The sequence below is a fragment of the Anastrepha obliqua genome, chromosome 1 (genome assembly GCF_027943255.1).
Source record: "Anastrepha obliqua isolate idAnaObli1 chromosome 1, idAnaObli1_1.0, whole genome shotgun sequence".
In the NCBI taxonomy this organism is placed as follows: Eukaryota; Metazoa; Arthropoda; class Insecta; order Diptera; family Tephritidae; genus Anastrepha; species Anastrepha obliqua.
Genome location: NC_072892.1, coordinates 131,600,064 through 131,612,085, shown reverse-complemented (window position 1 = coordinate 131,612,085; position 12,022 = coordinate 131,600,064). Strand labels below are relative to the sequence as shown.

At 38.3% G+C, this 12,022-nt stretch overlaps 1 protein-coding gene across 3 annotated transcripts in view; it reads right to left on the bottom strand.

The window, feature by feature from the left end:
• Window positions 1-12,022, bottom strand: part of LOC129236144 (leucine-rich repeat-containing protein 70) — a 32,154-nt gene that overhangs the window by 3,628 nt on the left and 16,504 nt on the right. For all 3 annotated transcript variants that reach the window (XM_054870369.1, XM_054870370.1, XM_054870367.1), the window contains 2 exons: window positions 950-1,157; window positions 58-461 (listed from right to left, as the gene is read on the bottom strand). In XM_054870369.1, coding sequence (XP_054726344.1) covers window positions 58-461; window positions 950-1,157 — 612 coding nt within the window. The remainder of the gene's footprint in view (window positions 1-57; window positions 462-949; window positions 1,158-12,022) is intronic.

Here is a 12,022-nt window from a genome sequence, read left to right as displayed (position 1 = left end):
ACAGAATTTTCATTAAATTATTGTATTTACTATAATTTGCACCCAGCCTGCACGAACCTGTAATTCAGTGGCTGATGCCAACGCCAAAACAGTGGGCATATTCAAGACCTTCAACTCATTGTAACTCAAATTCAATTTCGTCAAATTTGGCGTATGTTCGAAAAGGTTTCGATCTAGCGCATGTAGCCTATTATGGCTCAAATCCAAATCCGTCAATGCTATGGGCTCATAATCGGTCACTCGATATGGGCCACGAAATACATCGGGCGTCAGTTCATCGCTTGTAATTTCATTCCAACTCAAATCCAGCCTGCGTATGTACGGCACATCCATAAAGGTGGGCGCTTGCAGGTACTTGATGCCACAATGGCGACACGAAAAAGTGAGCGTAGCATTCGTGGCCGGCAACTGCTGCAACAACTCGATACTATTGCCCGAGAATGTGGCCACAATGTCAACACCTACAAAATAATGGGGTACAACTTTTAGAAACTTTTAAAGCACAAATTTATTCCTTATATATCACTGATTCACATCCAAAAAAAAACATTCCCCATGCAAGGGACAGTCCCTGAATGGCTCGGGTTAAGTTAAGTTGCGATTAGTGGGGCCGTTACTTAGCCATAACCGTAACCATCAAACAATTAGCTGTTCTGATCAAACATATGGGCATCACTGTAAACGATTATTGGTGCCGCACCATAACGCCGTAACCATAACCGTAACCGTATATATGTATATGTGAAATACTTTACATTTGCTTTGATATTTGCGATAAATTTTTGAATATTAGAAGTGATCGACGAAAAATTGTCAGGACTAATCGACTGATGCTGTAATGTTGCGGTTATACATAGTTATAGTCAGGGCTATGGTGTTATGACTACGGCACCACTAACTACAGCTTTAACCGGCTATCGTAGGAACAATAAAGATGTACTTCACTTACTGTCATGAGATTTGCCAAACTCCTCTGGCCAGCGTGCTAAAATGTGTTTAAATTTCTTGGTAGTGCAGCTTAACAAATGGTGGTAGCGTTTATCGTTATCATGCGCTGTCAAACATACACACGTCCCACAAATATCTGACACGTCCTGGTAGGGTATATTTTCATGCTGGGCTGCTGAGAGCACTAAGATACAGGAAAATGAAAGTAGCTGGAAAAAAGAAAGCATATTGCATGAAAACAAATATTTTTTTTTTTTTTAATTTCTAAAAGAGCTATTTTTGTTTATTTAACTTTTTAATGATGTATAAGGTGCTTTTGGCAAGACCTCACATGAGCCAGAAACACGGTACTAGTTAGGAGAGGGGTTAATAAAACGCTTGCTCAACAGATGGGCAATATGCTAAGTACGAGAAAAGTAGAGATATGAGCCAGCTCGCAAAATGGCAAATACATCCAGAGGCTGCCTATAAAGTGATATGCTATCCCCACTAATCTGAAGCATAGCGGTAGATGAGCTCTTTTCACGGCCCCAAATTGGGCCGTTTCCTACGCACATTCTCTTTCAAACGTCGCATAACTTCCAAATAATATTCTTTATTTACCGTAGAACCATTTGGAACGAATTCCAAGTGCACAACACCAATGATAACACAGGTCTGCGAAATCTCGCTTTTTTACAGTTTCTTCAACCGCTATGGGTGTTTCTTGAAGGTTTTTTATGCTGAGAACGAATATGACCTTGAAAATACTCCAGCACGTCAGGATTTTTGGCAACTTGAGGTTAAATAGTCAAAAAATGCAGATTTTGGCCATTTTTTAAATTTTTTTTGAGCAAGGTAAAGTTTTTTTTTAATTTTCCACAACGGCATCGCAAAGTACTACTCTTTAGCTTTAAGGTCCTTTTTTAAAAATATTTTTACGATTAATATAAAAAAAGTTATTCCATTTTGAATTGGAGACTTTTAGATATGCAAATTCAACCTTTCTAACTCTCTAACGCCCCTGTAAAGGGCGAATTCAAAATAGTATAACTTTTTTTATATTAATCGCAAAAATATTTTTAAAAATGGAATTGTGGAAAATTAAAAAAAAACTTTACTTTACTTAAAAATATGGCCAAAATCTGCATTTTTTGACTATTTAACCTCAAATTGCCAAAAATCCTGATGTGCTGGAGTATTTTCAAGGTCATATTCGTTTTCAGCATAAAAAAACCTTCCAGAAACACCCATAGCCGTTTTAGAAACTCTACCTCGCAGGACTGTGAAATATATCCGATACATTTTGGTACATAAACTTTATTTTTACTTAATTGTAAAATGTGAAAAATTGATTGGTGATATAACTTTTTAATAATTTTTTTCGTAATCAGGACACCAAATTACAAAGTAATTAGTTAAAATTATCGAAAAAGTTTTTTGGTTGTTGGCCTGTGTAATCAAAGAAAAGAAAACGAGTAGCACGATTTTCACTTTACCACTCGTAAACCCGTGTTTTTGATAAAGCACACTCGCCATAGGCTTTCTGCAACATTTTCAACGATTCGACAGACGAAATCCCGTTCAAAACACAAAATGTAAGACAAATTCTTGGTTCGATATTTTTATCCATAGTGAAAATCGCAGAGTGCACGTGCGGTTGACTGATATAATTAAATGCCGAAAACAAGCTAATTGGCAGATCACGCTCAAACTCTGCGACACTATACTCGTAGCGGACAGATGTACCAACATTCAGAACTGGTGGTGTAATGTCTTTATAAGCTAAATATCTTAAACCAGAACAACCAGGTACGTATCGTATGAGTTCTGGGAACGAAATGGTAGATAAATTAGCCAAGAAAGGGTTGGCTTCCAGAGCCATTTGCGGCGTAGGAGAGTATAATTTCTCTTATTTTATTCAGTAAGTATAGGGTTTTTCAATAAGGGCGGGTAGTTATTGAAATGGAATAAAATGGCGTTTGCTGTGTGGCACGTCGCGCCGTCCTGCTGGAACCACATGTCGTCTAGGACCATATGGTTCAATATGGGCCATAAGAAATTGGAAGGACCACCACGTCTACCGAAAAATGGACGCAATGCGCGCAACGTTTGCGTTAATGAACACTCATTTTGATAATAAAGTTTTATCATTTGAACGTGCTGTTCAATCGTGTACCTTGCCATGATGATTTGGCATAAACAACTGAATAATAAAAAAAAGATTTGACCGATGTCACTAAAACAAAATGGCTGTCAAAGGGCGCCAAAATCGACCCGCGTCAATTGAAAAACCCTTTAGAAGAAAGACAAAGAATATTATACTAAAAAAATCTACTGGGCTTATCACAATCAATATAAGCCGGTTTATAGATTGTATGGAATTTAATAAGAATAATTTTTGTGGAACAACATCAAGGCGCACACCACAAATAGGAGGAGGAGCTCGGTCAAACACCCAAAAAGGGTGTACGCGCCAATTATATATATATATATATATAATTTTAGAATCATCAGAAGATTTCTAGCAAGGAATTGTACACTGAGTAATCGTCTTACTAACCTGGAAATATACTCCAATGAAACCCGCAGGTGCTGTAGGATGAAGAAACCGCCCAACATGTACCCAGCACAGATGCGCATGTGACACAAACACCTGAGTACACATATTTTATCGCAGGAGGAAATGAAACTCAATAAATTAGTCGGCAGTCGAAACCCCCCGTGGACAAATACAAATCACATAGTCAGTTTTGTTATTTTATATTTGAAGCTATCGTTGTGATTTGTATCAATACAAAATTCCAAATTGAAAAACCAAGAATTTCTCGAGGGCAGACGCAACGCTGCAACGCCATGACCGACACCGTTGCAGATTATTATCGCATTAGCATCTAGATCCCATACTTGGATCAGTTCACTACAAATCTACAGGATCGACTTTTGAAGCATCGGAACATCTTGGCAAATTTCGCTTGTCTTTTCCCCAAAAGAATGCCAACATTCGATGAAGCGTCTTGTAAAGATCTGTTCCAATCGTATGCTCCAATTTTGTAAGATATGTTCCCGGAAGCATGGATAAGTGAAGTTCAAATTTGGAGAGAACGAATCGCAGGTACAGACATTTATAGTCCACCAAATTCTTCGGATAACAGCGGTTTTGCCCGTTACCACGGCAGCAAACGAAAGGTCTTTTTCCACGCTGCGACGCTTGAAATCTTACTTGAGGTCTACAATGAGAGAAGATCGTTTGAATGGACTTGCTTCTATGAATATCCAACGCAACGTGAATGTAGACATTGACTTGGTATTGAAAGAATTATTTTCCGTACCTCGAAGAGTCGCAATGTTATCGACAAATTGATCAGCATTGGGGAAAAGTGCATGCAGTCATTAGACTTGGAATGAAACTATGTTAAAATGTTTTTAATAAGATTGACTTGACTTAACTTGCGCACGGTCCTGATTTTCGCCTTTACCAAAGAAAAACTGCAAAAGGTACCGAGTTGTCTCTTTGTTAGCTTCCATTGTTAACACCCTGTGACTCACAATGGAATGGAACAACGAAAAAAACAGCAAAAGGATTTGTTTGGTGTGAAATGACAACGAGCAACAATGGATTTCTTTTTCTCTCAACTAATAATAATATGAATTGCTTAATCTCAATTTGATGCTGTTGTTTTTTAGATAACAATATATGTACATAAAACACTAGCAACAAACTCGTGCAAATTGCTCATGGAGTTGCGGTTCTTGACTAATGCGCACTTATCGCAATCAAAATAAAAACCGCGATTCTTTCAACATGCACCCTACCGAAAACAACCCGCATCTCCATGAGTCCCTTTAATGTGTTTTCCTCCTGCACTACGCTACCTAAAACGTAAAGCCTGAATATAATCGGGTGTGAGCAGTTGCAAAGGGAAGAAAAATACAATTTTGCGCTCCTTCCTCCATACAGGTATAGCTTTGTGGGATTTAGGTATGAAATGTTACACTTGGCCCTTCCGAGAATCATCCGATAAAACAGAAACATTTCAGAACGCTGACGACGGTAAGCAATTTGTCTTGTAGTGTACTGCCTTAGAAGTTCCACTGTTAAGAATTTTTTTAGTTAACTCTATAATCTGGTATCCAAAAGAGATCGAGCTTGCTTGCTTAGTTATAACACATGGTAAACTATACTGGAAAAGTCTGCGGCAACAACGCCCAAGTTTACAATTAAATACTAATAAGTTTAGTGCTCATTAGGGCGGGTCGATTTAAAAATCGCTCATTGCTCTGTGAAAATCGTATTCTAGGGATCAAAATAAGAAACTTTGCGGGAGGAACCATACCTCTAAAACGAAAATGATGTCCCCCAATTTCAAAATATCACCATTTTTGGCCTTTACATGAAAAAATCAGCTAAATGGCTATGTTTTTTCTTTATTTTTATTTATTTATAATAATATCTATTTTTTCTCTTAAGAAATTTATTTAGTCAGAACATATGTAAATGAAAAAATTAATTTAAGTGAGTTATAGAAAAGAAACTAAAAAGTTCGACCCAAATTGGGGGACATCAGAATTCGTTTCAGAGGTATGGTTCCTTCGGTAAAGTTTCTTATTTTGATCCCTAGAATAGGATTTTCACAGAGCAATGGGCGATTTTTTTGCCTCCCCACAAAAGACACTAAAAGTTCGACCCAAATTGGGGGACATCAGAATTCGTTTTAGAGGTATGGTTCCTTCGGCAAAGTTTCTTATTTTGATCCCTAGAATATGATTTTCACAGAGCAATGGGCGATTTTTTTGCCTCCCCACAAAAGACACTAAAAGTTCGACCCAAATTGGGGGACATCAGAATTCGTTTTAGAGGTATGGTTCCTTCGGCAAAGTTTCTTATTTTGATCCCTAGAATATGATTTTCACAGAGCAATGGGCGATTTTTTTGCCTCACCACAAATCGACCCGGCCTAGTGCTCATATAGCAGCATAAACCAACTCTTGCTTCAAGGTTCGACCTTAAAGCCTCTATCAAATCTATAGCTGCTGAATATCAAAGATTCTTAGTCTTGGTGAACTTGAATTGGTCAGAAAATGGGAAGTGAAAGGTTTAGAGTTTGCTTTGCAAAAAGTAGCCGCGTCCAATTCTTTTACTAAGCTTCCAGCCACAAAATAGGAATTAACAAAGGTTCAAGTCTTATTGTTGTGTTTAACCTAAAAGTAGACCAGGGAGTCATTTCTCGTTCTGTATAAACCTAATATGAAGAGTTTTTTCCGTTTTCATTACTCTTCCGATTCCCGTTCTGTGAAAAATGAAAAAAAAAACGTCAAAATATTTTCATATGCAAATTTTCTTTTTAGTGACAATTTGTGTGTGAAAAATGGACACAGAGGTCCGTGGCAAGCGTGCAAGTGCGAATATAGTGGCTACAAAACTCTATATACCCACAAAGTTTCTAAAAATTTTGTTTAGAAGCATCTAGTGGCGCTGCTACTATTTGGTTTCTGCATACATGGCCCACGAAAATACAGCACCTGCTGAGGAAGTGGGGTGTTTGGTGGACTCACCTTCATTTAATAAGGAGACCATCCTCATCGGCTGCGACGCCAATCCGAGACATACCATTTGGGGAAGCAGCGAGATAAATGATCGAGGTAAGTCTCTTTTTGATTTCATTATAAGTCGAAATCTCCTCATTTGGAACAAGGGCAACACCCCCACCCATCAAACGGTATCACTCTCTCGACTAATTCGCCTGCCATTAGGGTTGATAATTGGAAAGTTTCTCAGAGAAATTCCTTTTCGGATCATAGGAATTTCAATAATAAATTGAACAGGCGAACTTTTTCCTACTCACCCACTGATCAACTGGAAAGCAGGTGGGACACTTGTAGCGATCCTATCAGGCTGCCTTCAAAGTGGCTTGTCCAGTATCTTTTAGCAAGAAAGACTTTCCTCCCTGGTGGAGCAGGATGCTGACAGACTTGAAAAAGAAGGTTAGGAGGGTTTTTAACGTATGCTACCAAACTAAAAACTTTAAAAATTACCGTGTAATTTTGAATGCATACAAAAAAGCCATTAAATATGCGAAACGCAACTCTTGGAAGGAGTACTGCGAGCCCATTGATTCCGTAAAGGATTCTGCCAGGCTAAACAATATCCTTTCGAGAGACCATTCTTGTAAAACTTTTGGAAAAAGAGAGGACGGGGAGTGGGCTGAATCTGCTTCACTTTCCGGAAAATTCTATTACTCCACGTGACATTGTCGACACGAGTCGACAGGTAGGGCTACTCGATGTTTCCCTGGAATCTATTCCGTCAGTTGGCAGAACTACGTGGGCAATAAATAGTTTTTCTCCTTTTAAATCTCCTGGTTCTGACGATATCTTGCCTATGATGCTTCAGAAAACAAGTACCTCGGTGGTTCCTGTCCTGCAAGAAATCTACTTGGCGTGTATCGCTCTTAATCACATTCCCGCCAACTGGAAGATAACGAGGGTTGTTTTCATACCCAAGGCAGGGGACTTTAGGCCTATAAGTCTTACCTCATTTATCCTAAAAGTGTTTGAAAGATTGATTGATTATCATATCCGAGAGCACGCTTACTTGAAAGGGAAATCGACGGAAACAGCCTTACACGAGGTCGTAGGGACTGTGAAAAAATCTCTGGAAGGCAAACAATTCACTTTGGCGGCCTTCATAGATATAGAAGGTGCTTGTAATAACATCAGGGCGGAGTCAATTATCACTGCGTTATATAGACTAAAGGTGGAAAGACCTATCTGTCTCTGGATCTCGTCCCTGCTTGGCTGCAGAGAAATTAATGCGGTTTACAGGGGGACGCCGCAGGGAGGTGTCCTTTCGCCCCTACTTTGGCTAGTTGCAATTGACGAAGTTCTGATAATGCTAAATAAGAGTGGGGTTAAGGTAGTAGCATACGCCGATGACTTGGTCCTGATGGTATGGGGACCATTTCCCCTAGTCATGGCTGAGATTTTGGAAAGGTCACTGGCTGTACTCAGTCGCTGGGCTGCCTCTTGTGGCCTCCGAGTAAACTCTGACAAAACGGAGCTGATGCTATTTACCAGAAAATATAAATCTCCGCCCTTTTCACTTCCCAAATTAAACAACCACGTTCTCCCGCTCTCATCGGAAGTTAAGTATCTTGGAGTGATACTTGACTCCAAACTACATTGGAAGCTACACATTGAAAATCGATGTTCGATAAAAAATGGGGACTCAAGCCACAGGTCGTGCTGTGGATGTACATACAACGCAGTGGTTTTGCCAATTTTAACGTAAAGAAGAGATCAAATCTCTTGGGTGTGCAGCTAACATTTCTCTGATCTGGGTTCCAGGACATAGGAACATAGAGGGGAAATGAAATTGCTGATGACCTTGCCAAGAAAGGGACTGAATTGGCCTCAGAGTCGTCCTACCCGGTCATCGGCATCCCCTTGACAGTTGTTAAAGGGGAACTGCACAAATTATTTCTCAGAATAGCGCAGAAAAGATGGAACTCCATTTCTTCAAGACTCAATAAGTTCTTTGGACTCCGCGCCATTCAATTTCCAAACTCGTAGCTGTGTTTACCGGTCACTGGATGATCGACACACACGCGGAAAAGCTAGGGTTACCATTTAACCCCCATTGCAGAAGCTTTAGGAAGGAGACTGGGGCAGTGCGGCAACCTAAATCCAATCAATATTCTCCATTATATCAACAGCTCTGGCTGGCTGTAGATATCTACAGGCCTGTAGGTCTCATAATGGTATCTAAAAGGCGCACTAGTGCTACTTGAGGAGTGCCAGGTGCACTTCAACCATTTTACCTACCTACCTTGTTTAAAAAATGTAAGAATTGTATTAAAATTTGAAATGTTGTTTAACTTGCACAAAGTTTTAAACTAGGATTTATATGGTTATTGTTGTACTTTTATACAATTCAATATCAGATCAGTCGAATCCTTTCTTCTCTTTCTGTTGACGACTTGATTTTTTTTCAATTTTTTAATCACATTTTATTCTAGCTTTTTGTGCTTTATGTAAGTTGAATCAAAATTATTTTTCTATGTTTATTTGAAAGACTATCATAGATTTTATGATATTTTCAAAAACAGTTTTTCAGGTTTTTATAGTCACAAAACCACTATCAAAGCGTACTTTTTTCCGAACAGTTTTTCCGGTTGTGTTGTAGCTGTAACGTGAAGAAAGTTGTTTGTGGGTGTGTGCGCATGATGTTGGTAGTTTACTAAGGGGGTGTCAACTAATATATTAACTTAAACAATTAACGAAAAATGCAGTAAATGTTGTAAAAGCGAACACTGGACCACTTAGTCTGGGAGCCACTGTAAGGGAACTAACATGTAAAAATCTGACGCACTAAAGCTTTTCTAAGTGCACATTTAGATTCAGTAAGTGAAAAACCTTCAAAAAGTATAGTCTAGATCTTAGTTAAAAAAAAATTTGCCGACCTGTGTTATTCCCAAACCTGCAATATCCTGAACTGGATATAACTGAAATATATAAGTACTTTAGCACTCTATTGGGGCTAACCATAGACTGTCTTGCTATTAAAAAGTTTGTACAAAATATTGTAATTCCATTTCGGTGGATTTGCATTCTTAAAAGTTCATGATATATTACCAAATCCGCTAGACTAGTGTTGGAGGCCATATGAAAATTTTCAGAAATCAATCTCTGTCGATCGTCTGTGATTTAAAAAAAAAGATTCACACGACGTAGATTTGACGTTTCGAAAAAGGGATTACTTTAAACTACTAGCTGATCGGCCATGCCTAAGCACTAAAGTTAAATATAGGAACACCCCTAGCATACATCTTTACGATCTTACATCATATTCAATCTATCACATAAAGAAGTCTTTACACGTATGCCCTTGAAATTCTAAAGTACTATTCAAAATGCGGTCACCAAACGTACGTCTAAGGCGAAATGTATGACTATTTACTAACTGATATTATTCTTATCAATGCATACTGGTATTTACCGATTTCATAAATTCTTTAGACAACATTTTCCGTTGTACTTTTTCTTTTCTATAAACACCTGCATAAGGTGGCAGACATAAAAATAAATAATATTTATTTTTCAAATCATATTTTGATTGGTGGAGCGAAAAAGGTGCTACATCGAATCATGAGAGTTAAAATTGGTCAATAATATTCTTCAATGAAAACAATTTATGCCGGAGTACCCCAAGGGAGTGTACTTGGTCCAACTTTGTACTTGTTGTATACAGCGGATATACCCATGCCTGCAAACTGCACAGTAGCTACATTTGCAGATGATATATGTATTTTAGCAACTGATGAAGATGAAAAGAGTTAAATATAAAATACCAGAAAATTAAATGGTTTATTGGAAAATATTCCAAACTTTCAACATGCAACAAAAAAAATGTTAAAGCCGGTTTGGACATATGGCATCCAATTTTGGGGGTGTGCAATCAAAAATCATATCGATGTAGTTCAACGCATACAAAATAAAATTTTAAGAAATATTGTTAGTGCACCCTGGTATGTGAGAAATATCGACCTACACAGGGACCTTAAAATATCAACTGTGTCTGACGCAATAACCATCATGGCAGCGAAACATGCAACACGGCTGCTAAATCACCTCAACTCCGAAGCTTCTATTTTAAATGATGAAGAGCTATACACAAGACGTCTAAAAAGGAAAAAACCACAGGATTTAGTGGTTAACAACATATACATAGTTTGAATTTATAAATTTATCGTTAAAAAAATATTACTTGTTAGTTTTTAAGACTAGGTGTAATGATAATGATACCTTGCTTTTCGACTACGACGACCGCCAAGAAATTAATTCGTGCTATATGCAAATTTTGTTTTTGTATAACTATTTTATTAAATAAAAAAATGGAAATCTTTATATGAACCTTCACGCGCTGACACAGCTGTCTAGTTTACAACTGTCAAATATTATTGACATACGGCGCAATTTGCAAAAATTATACATCACTCACTAAGTTTTAAGTTATTTTGCATTTCTTTTAAGTACTTTGGAGTGTTGTTATAGTTTTTTTTTTTTTGTTTTTGTTTTTTTTTGTTTTTTGTTGTTTTTTTGGTTTGAAGATATTCTATTTCAATACAAAAGTGTAGTTTGTCTACAATTTCACTATTCACTTAAAACTTCAGGCATCACTGTTTAGTCATGGATAAAAGGAAAGACTGATGACTTCAATCGTGCAGTCTGTAGTGAAATATGCGACTAATTGCCTGCAATTCGGCCTTAACAGTCACGCTGTTAGTTCTGCCTTTTCCAAACTGGATAAAGAGGCAAAGCGAATGGATCTGGAACGAGGACAAAACAAGGTACTTCCTGTGATCAAACAAACAGTCGGCACAATCGCGTATAGGCACCCACGTCACTGTTGACAGTTATGATTTCGAGGTGACTTCGTATACTTAGGAACCAGCATTAACACCGATAATAATGTCAGCCTTGAAATCCAACGTAGAATCTCTCTCGCCAACAAGTGCTTATTTAGACTAAGCAGACAATTGAGTACTAAAGTCATCTCTCGACGAACAAAACTAACACTTTACAAGACTCTCATCATGTCCGTCCCAACGTATGGCGAAGAGTGGACGATGACAACATCCGATGAAGCGACGCTTGGAATGTTTGAGAGACACACTCTGCGCAAGATTTTTGCTCGTTGGCAACGGCGAATATCGAAGGCGATGGAGCGATGAGCTGTATGAGCTTTACGACCACATACACATAGCGCATCGAAGAATGGTCCAGCAGCTACGCTGGCTGGGTCATGTCGTCCGAATGGATACAAACGCTCCGGCTCTGAAAGTACTCGATGCGATACCGGCTGGTGGTAACAGAGGAAGGCCTCGTCTGCGTTGGAAAGATCAGGTGGAGAAGGACTGGAAATCAATTGGCGGCGGTAAGCACGACAAAGAAACGACTGGCGCTCTTTGTTAAACTCGGCCAAAATCGCGAAGCGGCTATCGCGCCAATTAAGAAGAAGAAGACTAATATAAGAAAATAATTGTTTTTATTCGTTTTTTGCTTTTTTATCATTTATGATTAATAAAGCATTTGT